This window comes from Manis javanica, chromosome 2, assembly GCF_040802235.1.
Source record: "Manis javanica isolate MJ-LG chromosome 2, MJ_LKY, whole genome shotgun sequence".
NCBI classification, from domain to species: Eukaryota; Metazoa; Chordata; class Mammalia; order Pholidota; family Manidae; genus Manis; species Manis javanica.
In genome coordinates, this window is record NC_133157.1 from 60,083,732 (window position 1) to 60,097,184 (window position 13,453).

The 13,453-nt window shown below is 36.0% G+C and overlaps 1 protein-coding gene across 10 annotated transcripts in view; it reads right to left on the reverse strand.

Moving 5' to 3' along the window:
* KDM4C (lysine demethylase 4C) overlaps positions 1 to 13,453 on the reverse strand; it is a 506,879-nt gene that overhangs the window by 397,964 nt on the left and 95,462 nt on the right. For all 10 annotated transcript variants that reach the window (XM_073228549.1, XM_073228551.1, XM_073228553.1 and 7 more), the window contains one exon: positions 12,170 to 12,284. In XM_073228549.1, coding sequence (XP_073084650.1) covers positions 12,170 to 12,284 — 115 coding nt within the window. The remainder of the gene's footprint in view (positions 1 to 12,169; positions 12,285 to 13,453) is intronic.

Consider the following 13,453-nt stretch of genomic DNA (forward strand, 5'->3'; position numbering starts at 1 on the left):
ACTCCAGCTAAACAGTAAGCACCTTGGCAAAAACCTGCTATCCTAACACTACTCACACCCCCACAAACCACTCAGAATGAGACTCTACACATTTTTTTTTATCAATTTAGCACTTTCTTAAACATCTAGGTATAATTTATTTGTGAAGCTTAAGAATGAAGAGGTAAAGCAGAAATGACCTATTCTATCCAACTTGAATTTCCTTTAAGTCATTTCCCACCTAAGATTAGACAGTTTTCCCTATGAACATTCCAAAGTCAGTAGCTCCTTACCTCGAGTGGCAGCCCAATCTGTTCTGGGGCAGCTGTATTTTTTACAAAGTTCTCCAAAGACAAAACTGATGTTCCCCACAGTGATCCCACCTGTACCCCTAACAGGCAACACACTCGAAAGCATGGCCATGTACTCTGAGGTCACCCTGCATCTGGGCTTTAACTCTCTTACATTCCCAATTTCTGTACAATCCTCACCATGCTGCACTGGAAATAACCCTCTGAAAACAGCTTCCAGAACTGATGGGACATTCTGGATGCAATGTGACCAGTGAATTATAACTACCATCACCCTTCCCTGCCTGGATGGTATAATTTGGGATCATGCAGGCTAAGTCATTAACTCAAGATCAGCCATAACATGCAGGCAGATAATGAGTTATGATGAAGCCTTATTTCACAGAACCAAAATCTGAAAGTCACGATCCTTTAGGCCAACAGCTCTCTTTGCACAAAATACATCTAGAATGATGGCATTTTATTTGGATGTGAAAATGAGACATATCATTACTGTTCTCACTTCAAAATATTTTTTATTTCTGGATAAATGATATGCTGCCATGATAAAAATACAAAACGGAAAGGAACTCTCCTGGTCAATCAGTTTATAAACTGCTTTATTTCACTTAGAAATTCTCATCCTTAGATAAATTTCTTGTCCAAGACCACCATCTGGTGGTGGAAGGTATTTAAACGACCTCATTGTGGAAAGGGAAAAAATGCTCATGTATAAGGTTAAATGCCATTAAGACTATAAAATCTTACTATGAAAATATCCCCATGCTTCAGCAAACAGATTTCTTATAAAGGGGCTCATGACAAAAGAAACCTAGAACTCAAAATTTTACTATCAAAGACTCAGTTCACCTTCTTGAATAAATATTTTTTATCATAAAGCCAGTATTTTTCATCTGGAAGGAATTTCAGTGAGCAGTTAATTCAATCTCTTACAGAGAAAGGCCCCGAGGCAAAAAAACAGAGCTTTCCTGAAAAGTCACAGGACGGCAAGCACTGATCATAGGAGGTCAAATAGTCTGCACTGTTTAACAGCCTTCTACTTCAAGAGGCTGTGGAGAAACGGCAAGAAATGAGAGTCAGTGTCCATGGCAAAGTGCCTCTCCACCAAGTGAGTGATGATCTGGCCACCGAGCTGCGGCCTGCGGCCCACCCCCACACTGACCCCTGGAAGACCAGGAACCGTCACGTCACACCCTCCCCACCTCCATGCCTCCTTGCATCCCTCTTCACCTTATATTTATCTACTTCCCCTGCTCAAGAAAACCACCTTACCAATAAAAAAAGATTTTTAAAAATGTGAAATCGCTCTTTTGAAGAACTTTTATCATGATGGGAAAGCATTCATGTGTTAAAATGAGAGAGGCAAACAGAAGACCAAACTATGTTCTATATGATACCACATCTGTTAAAAGAAAAATGTAGTTATTGAACATCGAGTAAAGAAAAAAATATTGGAAGGAAATACACTAAGTTTTTTTGACAACTAGTATCTCTGAATGCCAGGATTATGAGTGATTAAATTTTCTCTCTTATAAAGTACTTTTCAAATTTTTATACTTAACATTTATATATATATTGACAAGAAGATATTTTTTACCTGAAAAATGTATACATTTATACACATAGACTATAAAAAAACTGAAAAAGGATATTGCAAAGAGGACACCACATACCCATACACTTAGGACATGAAGAGAAAGAAAAAAAAATTTCCCCAGTTTTTAAGGAGAAACATATATTATAAGACATTACACTTTTTCTTAGCATTCGCCACAGTACTTTTCAGGCTGTTTTAAATTTTCTAACAATTGTCCATTAAAAAAGATGTGGATGACAAAAGCAACAGAGATGCAAACTAATAGTAAAGTTAAATCTTGGAAATGTAATTTAAAATACTTTATGTTTCAAGACTCAGGGGCTTGAGTTCACATGCTAAGTCTGTTTCCTGTTTGTAAAATTTGCCTGAGTTATATGACAGACTGCATGGCATGATGTTCCCCAAAGAACTCCATGGCATCCAGTTTGAGAACCACTGTCTCCGAATGTGATTAGTTCTCAGGGGTACATATCAGGGATGCATACCTGAAGGTCAGTAACAAGAACAGAAAACTGCCACTTTGCCTCAAGAATCCTGACATCATCTATGTACAGTGAGATCAGAGAAGGAATTTTTTGCTAAGTATCTTAAAGTAGCAATTTTCAAACTGTTGTCTAGGGACCATTAGAGACACTCATATTCCATCAGGATCTGTATAATAAAAACTGTTTTCATAATTATACCAAGACATTACTGCCTCTTCACTCTCATTCTTATATGAGTGTAAGACAGAGTTTTCCAGAGGCTACATTATATCTTAAAAGAGTAAATATAGAAGCAGATATAAGAACACAGAGGTCTTCTATTAAGGTAGACATTAGAGATATGAAAAAATGTAAAATAATGACACTCTAAATTTATTGTATAGGAAAATATACGTTTTTTCTAATAAAAATATGTATGTTATAGAATGTTATTTTTTTAATGTATCATTGATAATCTTATGAAGGTTTCACATGAGCAAAGTTGTGGTTACAACATTCACCCATATTAACAAATCCCCCCACACCCCTTTGCAGTCACTGTCCATCAGTGTAGTAAGATGCTATAGAGTCACTACTTGTCTTCTCTGTGTTACACTGCCTTCCCCATGCCCCCGCTACATTATCTGTGCTATTCATAATGCCCCTTAATTCCCTTCTCCCTCCTTCCCCATGCACCTTGCCTACCCTCTTCCCTTTGTTAACTGTTGGTCCATTCTTGGGTTCTGTGAGTCTGCTGCTGTTTTGTTCCTTCAGTTTTGCTTTGTTGTTATACTCCACAAATGAGGGAAATCATTTGGTACTTGTCTTTCTCTGCCTGGCTTATTTCACTGACTATAATACCCTCTAGTTCCATCTATGTTGCTGCAAATAGCAGGATTTGTTTTCTTCTTATGATTGAATAATATTCCATTGTGTATATGTACATCTTCTTTATCCATTCATCTACTGATGGGCACTTAGGTTTTTTCTATATGTTGGCTATTGTAAATAGTGCTATGATGAATATAGGAGTGCATATGTCTTTTTGAATCAGGGATCTTGTTTTCTTCAGGTAAATTCCTAAGAGTGGAATTACTGGGTCAAATGGTATTTCTATTTTGAGTTTTTTGAGGAATCTTCATATTGCTTTCCACAATGGTTGAACTAATTTACAGTCCCACCAACAGTGTAGGTGGGTTCCCCTTTCTCCACATCCTCGCCAGCATTGTTATTACTTGTCTTTTGGATGTTGGCCATCCTAACTGGTATGAGGTGATATCTCATTGTAGTTTTAATTTGCATTTCCCTGATAATTAGTGATGTGGAGCATCTTCTCATGTGTCTGTTGGCCATCTGAATATCTTCTTTGGAGAAGTGTCTGTTCAGATCCTCCACCCATTTTTTAATCAGGTTATTTGTTTTTTGAGTGTTGAAGCATGTGAATTCTTTATATATTTTGGATATTAACCCCTTGTCGGATATGTCATTTATGAATACAATCTCCCATGCTGTAGGATGCCTTTTTGTCCTACTGATGGTGGCCTTTGCCGTACAGAAGCTTTTTAGTTTGATGTGGTCCCATTTGTTCATTTTTGCATTTGTTTCCCTTGCCCAAGATGTGTTCAGGAAAAAGTTGCTCATGCTTATATTCAGGAGATTTTTGCCTATGTTTTCTTCTAAGAGTTTTATGATTTCATGACTTACATTCAGGTCTTTCATCCATTTCAAGTTTACTTTTGTGTAATGAGTTAGACAATAATCCAGTTTCATTCTCTTACATGTAGCTGTCCAGTTTTGCCAACACCAGTTGTTGAAGAGGCTGTCATTTCCCCATTGTATACTCATGGCTCCTTTATTGTATGTTAATTGGCCATATATGTGTGGCTTTATATGTGGACTCTCTATTCTATTCCATTGATCTATGGCTCTGTTCTTGTGCCAGTCCCAAATTGTCTTGATTACTGTGGCTTTGTAGTAAAGCTTGAAGTTGGGAAGCGTAATCCCCCCAGCTTTATTCTTCCTTTTCAGGATTGCTTTGGCTATTGGGGGTCTTTTGTGGTTCCATATGAATGTTAGAACTATCTGCTCTAGATCACTGAAGAATGTTGTTGTTTATTTTGATAGGGATTGTATTGAATCTGTAGACTGCTGTAGGCAGGATGGCCATTTTGCTAATATTAGTTCTTCCTATCCGTGAGCACAGGATGTATTTCCATTTATTGGTGTCTTCTTTAATTTCTCTCATAAGTGCCTTGTAGTTTTCAGGGTATATGTTATTTTTAATGAATTAAATACTTTTAAACATTCTCAGTTTTAACTTCTAATATAATAAAGGATAAATACAGCCTACATAAAAGAAAAGCTCTTTGAGGTACACAATAAATTATTAAAAGCATAAAGGGGTTCTGAGAACCACTGTCTCAGGGCACTAGTGCTCAGAAAAACACATACCAGGAAAATCACTCTAACCTCCCCCCTCCTCCTCCTCAAAGCCTCTTACTGTGACCAGTCCATCTTATAAACCATTATCTGATCACTTTCTAAAGCATGATTCTGATCCTATTACTTCCCTATTAAAATCATTGCCAATGGCTCTTCAAAGATATACAAAATAGTAACCAAAAAACATTCTGGAAACTCCATGATCTGGCCTCAGGGTATTTTTCAAAGTCATGCACATCAATTCTACAGTTTAAGCACATTCTTCACAGCAGACACTATGATAGGGGCTAGAACTGGAGAATCTAGGAGACATCATCACTTTTATCACTGGACTCAGTCTGCTGAAAAAGAAACAGTTACATAAATATAAGTAACCTTCATTTTCTGTATTTCTAAATATTTGCTGTAATAACATGTTTTACCCAAAATTCACTATCCAAGTCAAAAACTCTAAATGACTCAATGAAAGTCCACCAACAGAGTCGTTATGGTTGTATACAAACCCAGGTAAGAGAATATAGATGGCAGTTCAGCTGTATCTCAGCTGTTCTCTCAAAGGATTATGCCTTCTGCCCAGGTTAAGCGTACAGGGCATCCTTGCTATCATCTTCCCAACATTATTAGTGAAAATGTCTTCTGAGGAAGTAAAAATGCCCAACAAGAAAGCAAATGATCGTAAGAAGGTAGAAAAGCCCACACTTTAGGAAGATTGGGTGTGATGGTGCATCTTGAGGGAGCGGAGGACAGAAGGCATGGTCTTGGCATGTCCTCATCTACTAAACAGAGCAGTGCTGTTCCAGGAAAGCTTAACTGTGTCACTAGAGCCAACTCAGTATTTCAAAGTTCCTTGTGCAGTGGACTGATACCACTCCAATGTAGGAGACCACTGAGTACCAGACTGGTACAGGAGAGAGAGACAGTCATCTTCAGAGACTTGGAAGCAGTTGCAATGAAGGAGGAATATGATTCACTGAAGGAGCTGAGTTTAAAAGCAAGTCTGGAGATTTAAGAACACGATGGATAGCAAAATTGTAGGTCAAAGGTGAAGCAGTTTTTCCTCACAGTGATATGCACTGTCTTTCTCCAGTGAAGGCAGAGAACTATCATCAAAGATGTTTACACACAAAGGAAACTGTCGATCTCAATGCATTGTCACCTCAAATGTTTATTTCAGAGGAAAGAAGTACCTGGATGTAAAGCATCCAAAGAAAGCTAAATTGCTCTTAAGTGAGAATGGTAACAATGACGATAAGCTAAACTCCTTGCTGGAGCACTACTCTGGAAACATTGGCGCATGGGGGCCACTGCAGATTACACTGCCTGTCAGGATATGAGGTATTCAACTCAGAAAGCCTGAGCAATGAAGGAGGTGCATGAGGTTTAGAGGAGGAGCTACCTGTTACCAGTCATCAAAGAGAAAATCTTGCAAAGAAGGCTCTTCCAGAAAGACAAAACTCATACATCCTTCTAGTGTTAGCTATTAAGAGGATGACAGCCACCTTATATTAAGCATATGGAACTTCATTTTAAACCTCAATTTAATGAACTATTATCATCATTAAGGGGATCACCATTATACTATGTGATAGGCGCTACAAGAAATGCAGCCCTAAATAACATGGAACATAAGCCTGAATCATCTACTTCCGCTGTAGCAGTGTACACAGACAATGTAGATGCCTGTTCTTAGCTCTTTCACACAGAACAGAGATGCATTCCATCATCAAAGGTCTGTGTAAGTATACACAGCTATTGGCTGTCCCAGAAATGTTCTACCTTCTACCTTTTCTACAGATTTATCTGTTGACTTTCATATCTCTTAGCCAACTTGAATCATTCCACACAGTTATAGAACTTTTTCTCCCTTTCCCCTTTTTTATCTCTCTTGATTTCTGTGAGTTTGATCCCTGAAGAAACTTCCATGTTTTTTTTAACAGACGACTAACTTTTTATATGTACACTTAGCAAAAGTTAATTAAAACTTTCTTTATTGGTGGAATAGCCCTCAGTGAAACAGAACAAAAAAACTTTCCAATCTTAGAACTCTAATGATACTGTTAAGTTCAGGCCCTTCTTTAATTAAAGAAGGTTCCTGACACCACAAACACTTCAATTTCATTGTCTCAAAGCATCAGTGTTTATGAATCTCATTCTCCTAAGAAAATTCTCAACTTTATTTATATTACATCTGTCTCAAAAAGGTTTTGAGCATACTTTCTCAAGAAAAATAAATATGCCTCTATATTAGGAGTTGGAAAACTTTTTCTGTAAAGGGCCAGACAGTAAACATCTTAGCTTTTATGGGCTATACAGTCTCTGTCACAACTATTCAACTCTGCCATTGCAGTGCAAAAAAAGTCATATATAGTATGTAAATGAATGAAGTAGGCTATGCTGCAATAAAACTTTATTTACAAAAGCAAGCAACAGGTAGAATCTGGCTGCCAAGCCCTGCTTTGCATCACACACCCAAAGGCTGGGTTTTGTAGCCACATACCTTTGGTTGTTAAAAAAGAGTAACTTGCTTACATGAAGCAACTGTTACTGCTGTGACAGGCACTGTCCATGGTGTTGACTGAGATTTTTAGTGCATCCTAAGGAAATCAAGCTCTGAAGACAGCAGCAGACTGGAAGAGAAGCCAAGACTCACACCCTGGGATCTCCAGGCCCTTTTCCCTTTACTATCAAAGCTGACTGTTCTCAACTAGCCCTTTATGAACACCCTCACCCCCAATTCCTGTGTTGTACCCTATCCTGGATCAACACTACAATGGCACCTCCTTTGCCTCTTAAGAGGTTTGCCTGGTGTTGTGAGCAGGAGGGGCCCACACATGCAGCCCTGTCTCCCATCCCTCTCCCTCAGCTCCCACAGCCTCTATTCCAGGTCTGCCCCAACTTCCCCAAGCCCATGGTCAGCAAAAAGTCTCCAAATTTAGAAAAAAGTGTGATTTTACCCTCAAAAACTGACCTAGTTCCTGCCCCAACCTCTTCTCTCCCTCCTTTACCTGACTTGTACTTACTCACCTAGGCCAAGTTCAGACTCCCCCAGAGTCAACTGGCCAAGTTTCTCTCCCCCAGAAAGTGTTCCTTTAATGTCAAGCCTGAGCTACTACATGCCTCTCCTCCAGGATCCAGGGCCTGGCTTACCACATTTATGGCCCCTCAGCCTCTCCTAAGTCTGTGAATTACTTGAAAACATGCATCCTTATTCATCTTTCTAACCTACACAAATTATTTTCTTACCTCCCCACACTCTTTCCAAGAACTTTCACCACCAACAAAAAAGGCTATGGTTCTTTGATCAATCTTTTAAGATTACAGGAAATAGCCATCACTAGAAAATAGGGGGGGATTGAACTGCAATTTAATGACTGTAATTGCTTTCAAAATAATGCCATGAACCATAAACCAATTTCCAGTACAATTTAAATATTGGGCCAAACAGCTAAACAATGCAAGGATACAACTGTAAAGAGCAAAACAATACCTGGGCTTTCTCAATGCGCATTCACTCTGCTGATTTCAAACATTCCTGACAGTTGCAGGTTATAGTTACACTCACCCTTCATCACTCTTGTTAATGCATTCCCCCTGTTACTCTCCATCTACCTCAAGGGGGCAAAAACAAGTTATTTTTCATTTGTTCGAATTTAGGTGTCCTGCATATGCTAGATTTTGTTTACAGTAGCAGTGTAAACATCTCTCTCATGTCTTTATGCTACAAAAGCATTGATAATGTCAGCTCTACTCTCAAGCTAAATGCTCCTGCAGAGCCTACAGAAACTCCACAAAATACTATGCCTTCTAGGACCTACCAAAATGACAGACTACTGGCTCCAAAACCTATAAATGATGAGGATATTCTAAACATGTTTCCAAGCCAATGGATATTGATCACTGGATCTTAAAAACCAAAGTTATTTAATTCTTAAGTCTAAAGTCAATGTTCCCTTAAAGCAATGCCAATGTGTGACTGGTATATTGATAAGCACAGCAAAACAAAGTTCATCAGCCTCATTTTGTGCAGTCAGCAATTATGCTATTTTACTATCAAACATGGAAAACTAGTTCAGAGTGTTTGTTATGTCAGTTGTTCTGAATATCATCCCAAATATGCTGCTTCTAACTCTTAATTATATATGCAAAAAGGAACCAAGAGATCAATGATCCCAAAGCATAGTTAGAAAAAATAACTAAGACTGAGTTTTACTTTGGTTTAGAGCACTCAGACATGCAACCTCTCAGCCCAGGATCCAGATGATTTATCAGCTCAATCTTTAAAAGTCTGAAAACTTCCCAAGATACCACAGTGAAGAAACCAGAGAAAAGAAACAAAATGAACCATCAGCTCAAGGGAAATTTGAAGTTGACAATGACCTAGTTTTTACACATTTTCACAACTAGGAGAGTGACTAGAGCTAATTGCTTCCTTAAGACTGGTGTGGGGGGTGAGGGCACCTGGCAACCTCTCTATGAGCCTTGGAACTTTGGAAATACCTCTGTGGGCCACAAGTATAAAATGCCAGCAGTATTTTCTCTGCCTTACTTATTCCAATGGAAATCTCACAGAAGCTGGTTTAATTAGACAAGGTACAGCATTTTGTAAGGAAGCTTTACTATTCATGGCTTTTCCCAAATATAAGTATCCATAACATGTTAAACCTAAAAAGAGATTTTTTTATCACTTGGGAATAAATCAATAAATACCAAAATGCCAAAAAAAAAATAGCAAGAATTTAATACAAGATAAAATTTGCAACTGGAAGGTTAGACATGGCTAGAACTAGAATACACTGAAATGATTCTCTGGAGAGAAATACTGAAAATGCTTCTAAAGCCAAAAAAACTGCTAAAACCTCCTTGGCTCTCTGGTAAGGAAACATATACACACAGACTCACATAAAATAAAAAGCCAAAAGGAAATCACAAAGAGATTGTTTCTGTTTGGTTAGCTTATGAGTAATTTTCACTTTTCTCTTCATATTTTTCTGTATTTTTAAATTTTTCTACATGAGTATATTTGAATAAACAATAAATTCTCAACACAGGTTATTTATATTAGTGAAAATGCAGAAGGAGAATGGGGAAAGAATGCTTTCTTTTTTAACATTTATTTTTAATATTTCAAACATACACATATTTAAAATGCTACATACCCACCATCTAGCTTCAATTACCAATATTTTGCCAATCTTCTTTCAACTACATCCATTCTACTTCAAGTATTTTAAAAACAAATCCCAGACCCATATCACTTCACCTGTACATACTTTAATGTGCATCTTTGATAGGACAAAAAATATATATACACCATGCCATCATTGTATCTAATAGGACAACAGTAATTATACAGTATCATCTGTATTCACAAATAAGAATAGTTCTTTCAATAACAATGTTCAATAATTAGAAATACACTTAGAAAATTTGAAATTGTGCCACTACCTCATATTCAGAATATATAAAGGACTATAAATAAATAAGAAAAGCATCACACATATACACACTCACAAATATTCAAGCATTCTTAAAAAGGCACTTCAATAAAGAAGAAATACAAACAGCCAATCAACATAAGGAAAAAAAAACATAATGCAATTAACCCAAAGCTACTACTACACATACCCACAGAAGTGCTAAAATTATAAGACTGACCAAGTGTAAAGAGGGATGTGGAGCAAAGGGAACTTGAAAACATTGCCATCAGAAGGTGTAAACTAGAAAATAGTTTTCATCTAAAGCTAACTATGCATATACCCTACAACTACTGCTAGGCATACACTCACTGCTTCCATGCCCTATGAAACATGCTAATGCTCACACAAGTTTTATGCATAAAAGCCACAACTACAAGTAACCAACATAACTATTACCTGGAGAATAAATAAATAAATTGTGGCACATTTCATACAACAGAATAATATACAGCTATACACAATACAGGAAAAGCTTATGAAAGAAGCCAGACATAAAAGAATATACACTGAATGATTCCTCCAATTATCTAATTTAGAAACAAGATATAATGCACTACATTTTTAAAGAAAAGAAGGAAATGATTACCACGAAGTCAGAATTGTGATTACCTTTGGAGGAAAAGGGGGGACCATGATAGACAAAGGGGGTATATTAGGAAATGCTAGAATGCTGGTAATATTTTCCTTGATATCAGTGACAGTACACAGGTGTTCACTTTGAAATAATTCACGAATCTCTAAGTTTGTGTTATGTACTTTCCAGTTTGTTTTATATTTCAAAATATAAAAGCTATAAAAATACTATAATGATTATTTCAGGCAAGGATGATCAATGGATGCAAACACACTGGGTGAAAGGCTACTGATGTACAGGATATTTATGAAGTCTTACTCTATAGATCACTTACTCATTTTAAAAGGAAATCCCTAACTGGATCCTTCCCATGGGGGAAAAAATAGTTTATAAATAACACTAGCAGAATTTGGAGCCTATGAATATGGTCTGTATATTAGATGATGTATAAAACCTAAATCACCTTATAATTAAAAGATACACGTTGACATAATTAAAGGTGAACTCTCATGTCTGCACTTACTTTCAAATGTTATAGCAAAGAGACAGAGACCCAAAGAGAAAGATACAAAGAAAGAGACAAAGGGAGACAAAGGGAGACAGAGAAACAAATCAAATGAAGCAAAATATTAACAATTTTTTAATATAAAATGGTAAGTTTAAGTGAAGGGTATCCAAGTGTTCATGGCACTACTTCGACCTTTCAGTAGGAAAGAAATTTCTCAAAATAAAATAATGATAAATAAATAAATGGCTTTTAAAAGGAAGCAATTCAAAAAAAATCAGGAGGAATCAAAAATGATTGGAATATTTCCAGTATATTATGCCCTCATGAAAAATAACTGGAAGACTATAGTTACTTTTTTTAAAAGAAGAAAAATTCTTGTAATTTGTGGAAGAAAAGAGGAATATAAGCCTGCTCAAATATAATTTTTTAAATAACTAGAGGAAATTATTAGAATGTATATAAAAATGCTGCTTTTGCCTCGTATTAAGGATATTTACTGTTTTTCTAAATATTTTTATAATGGGTTTTGCTTTAAAAAATGTTTAATGTAATTTAAGGATTAGCCATGTACTATATTACTGATAACCATGTACTATATTACTGATAAACAATCTAAGGTATTTGCACAATTAGCTGGTTTCAATCTGAAAAACACAGCAACAGAAATCCTACTGATTATGTCTTTATGTCCTGTTGTCATCATATGAGGAATTACAGATCACCCAAGGCACAAGTGACTACTTCATAAGTACCTAAAATGGAAGCAAAAATAGTAACATGAAATGGGCTTTACACACCTACTATAATATAAACATACCTCATCATATATGCTCCCATTAATGTCTGCACCATAGATAGGTGCCACAAAAGTTAAGTTCTTCCAGTACTTGCGCTCCAAATCTTCATAATCCAAGTATCTCGGAGTACAGTATCTGGAAAAGATAATTTTAAAAAAGCATAAACCAATAACACAACTTTAATATTTTTCCATCCATGTAACTTAAATCTTTTCAAAACAAAAATACTGCAAGAACTCATACTGTCGAATCAAATAATATGCAAATATATTTATCATAGATTTCTGTATGCTCTTATGATTCCTAAATAGATCTACATAATAGTCATATTTTTGACTAGTTAGGAAAATACTTTCATGTAAGTATCAACAATAGAATACTAGGTAAAAATTCATTATGTTAGCTCCCAAAATATTTTCTAAAACCTTTAATTAATTAAACTATCAACTAGGAAAGTTTACAGACTTATATGCAAAAGACTAAACATCTATAGAAAACCTGACAAGGAACAAAATCACTAAACAGCTAAGAAATGAAAACTAAAATAAGATACACTGCAGTTATTAGACTGGCAAATGGTTAATGTGTTAAGGGTAGGAAAGAATGGGACCTCCTACACAGCTGGAGTGGTAGTATAAAGTGGCACAAACCTTCCAGAGTACAATCTATCAACAAATATTAAAAACCTTAAAAAAGCATATATTTGACCCTAAAAACCAACTCTAGAAATTCATTCTAATAACACTGATGTGTGTATGTGATATGGGATATCAACTCAATGATATATGACATGGGATGTTTGCTGTACCATTAATTGAAAACTCAAGCTACTGTCCAGCAACTAGCACTTAGTTAAATAAAATACAGAACACAAAATAAGGTTGATCTTTCTATATGTTGACATCAGTATCTTTCCACAGGTTACAGAATAGTAAATATACTACGATCCTATTTTATACAAATAATATCCATAACTATACATTAAATGGCCAGAAAGAAATACACACTGAGTTATTAATATTCAGTTATCTCTAATTTTGTTATCACAGAAAGGCACTTACTTCTCTGTAATCTGGCTTTTGAACAGTAATCTTATCACATGCACACAAAAAAAGAATACCAATGTTTCTACATGAAAAAAAAAAAATCAACAAACTGAGACAATAATGAAACAAACACAGTAATAAGGGTGTTTAACAGGAGTAGTAATCCCTATAAAGCCCATTGGACATTTAAAATGGTATAATTATAGAACAATCAACATCTATATCCTCTCCCTGGAATACCTGGAATTGTTTATCTAA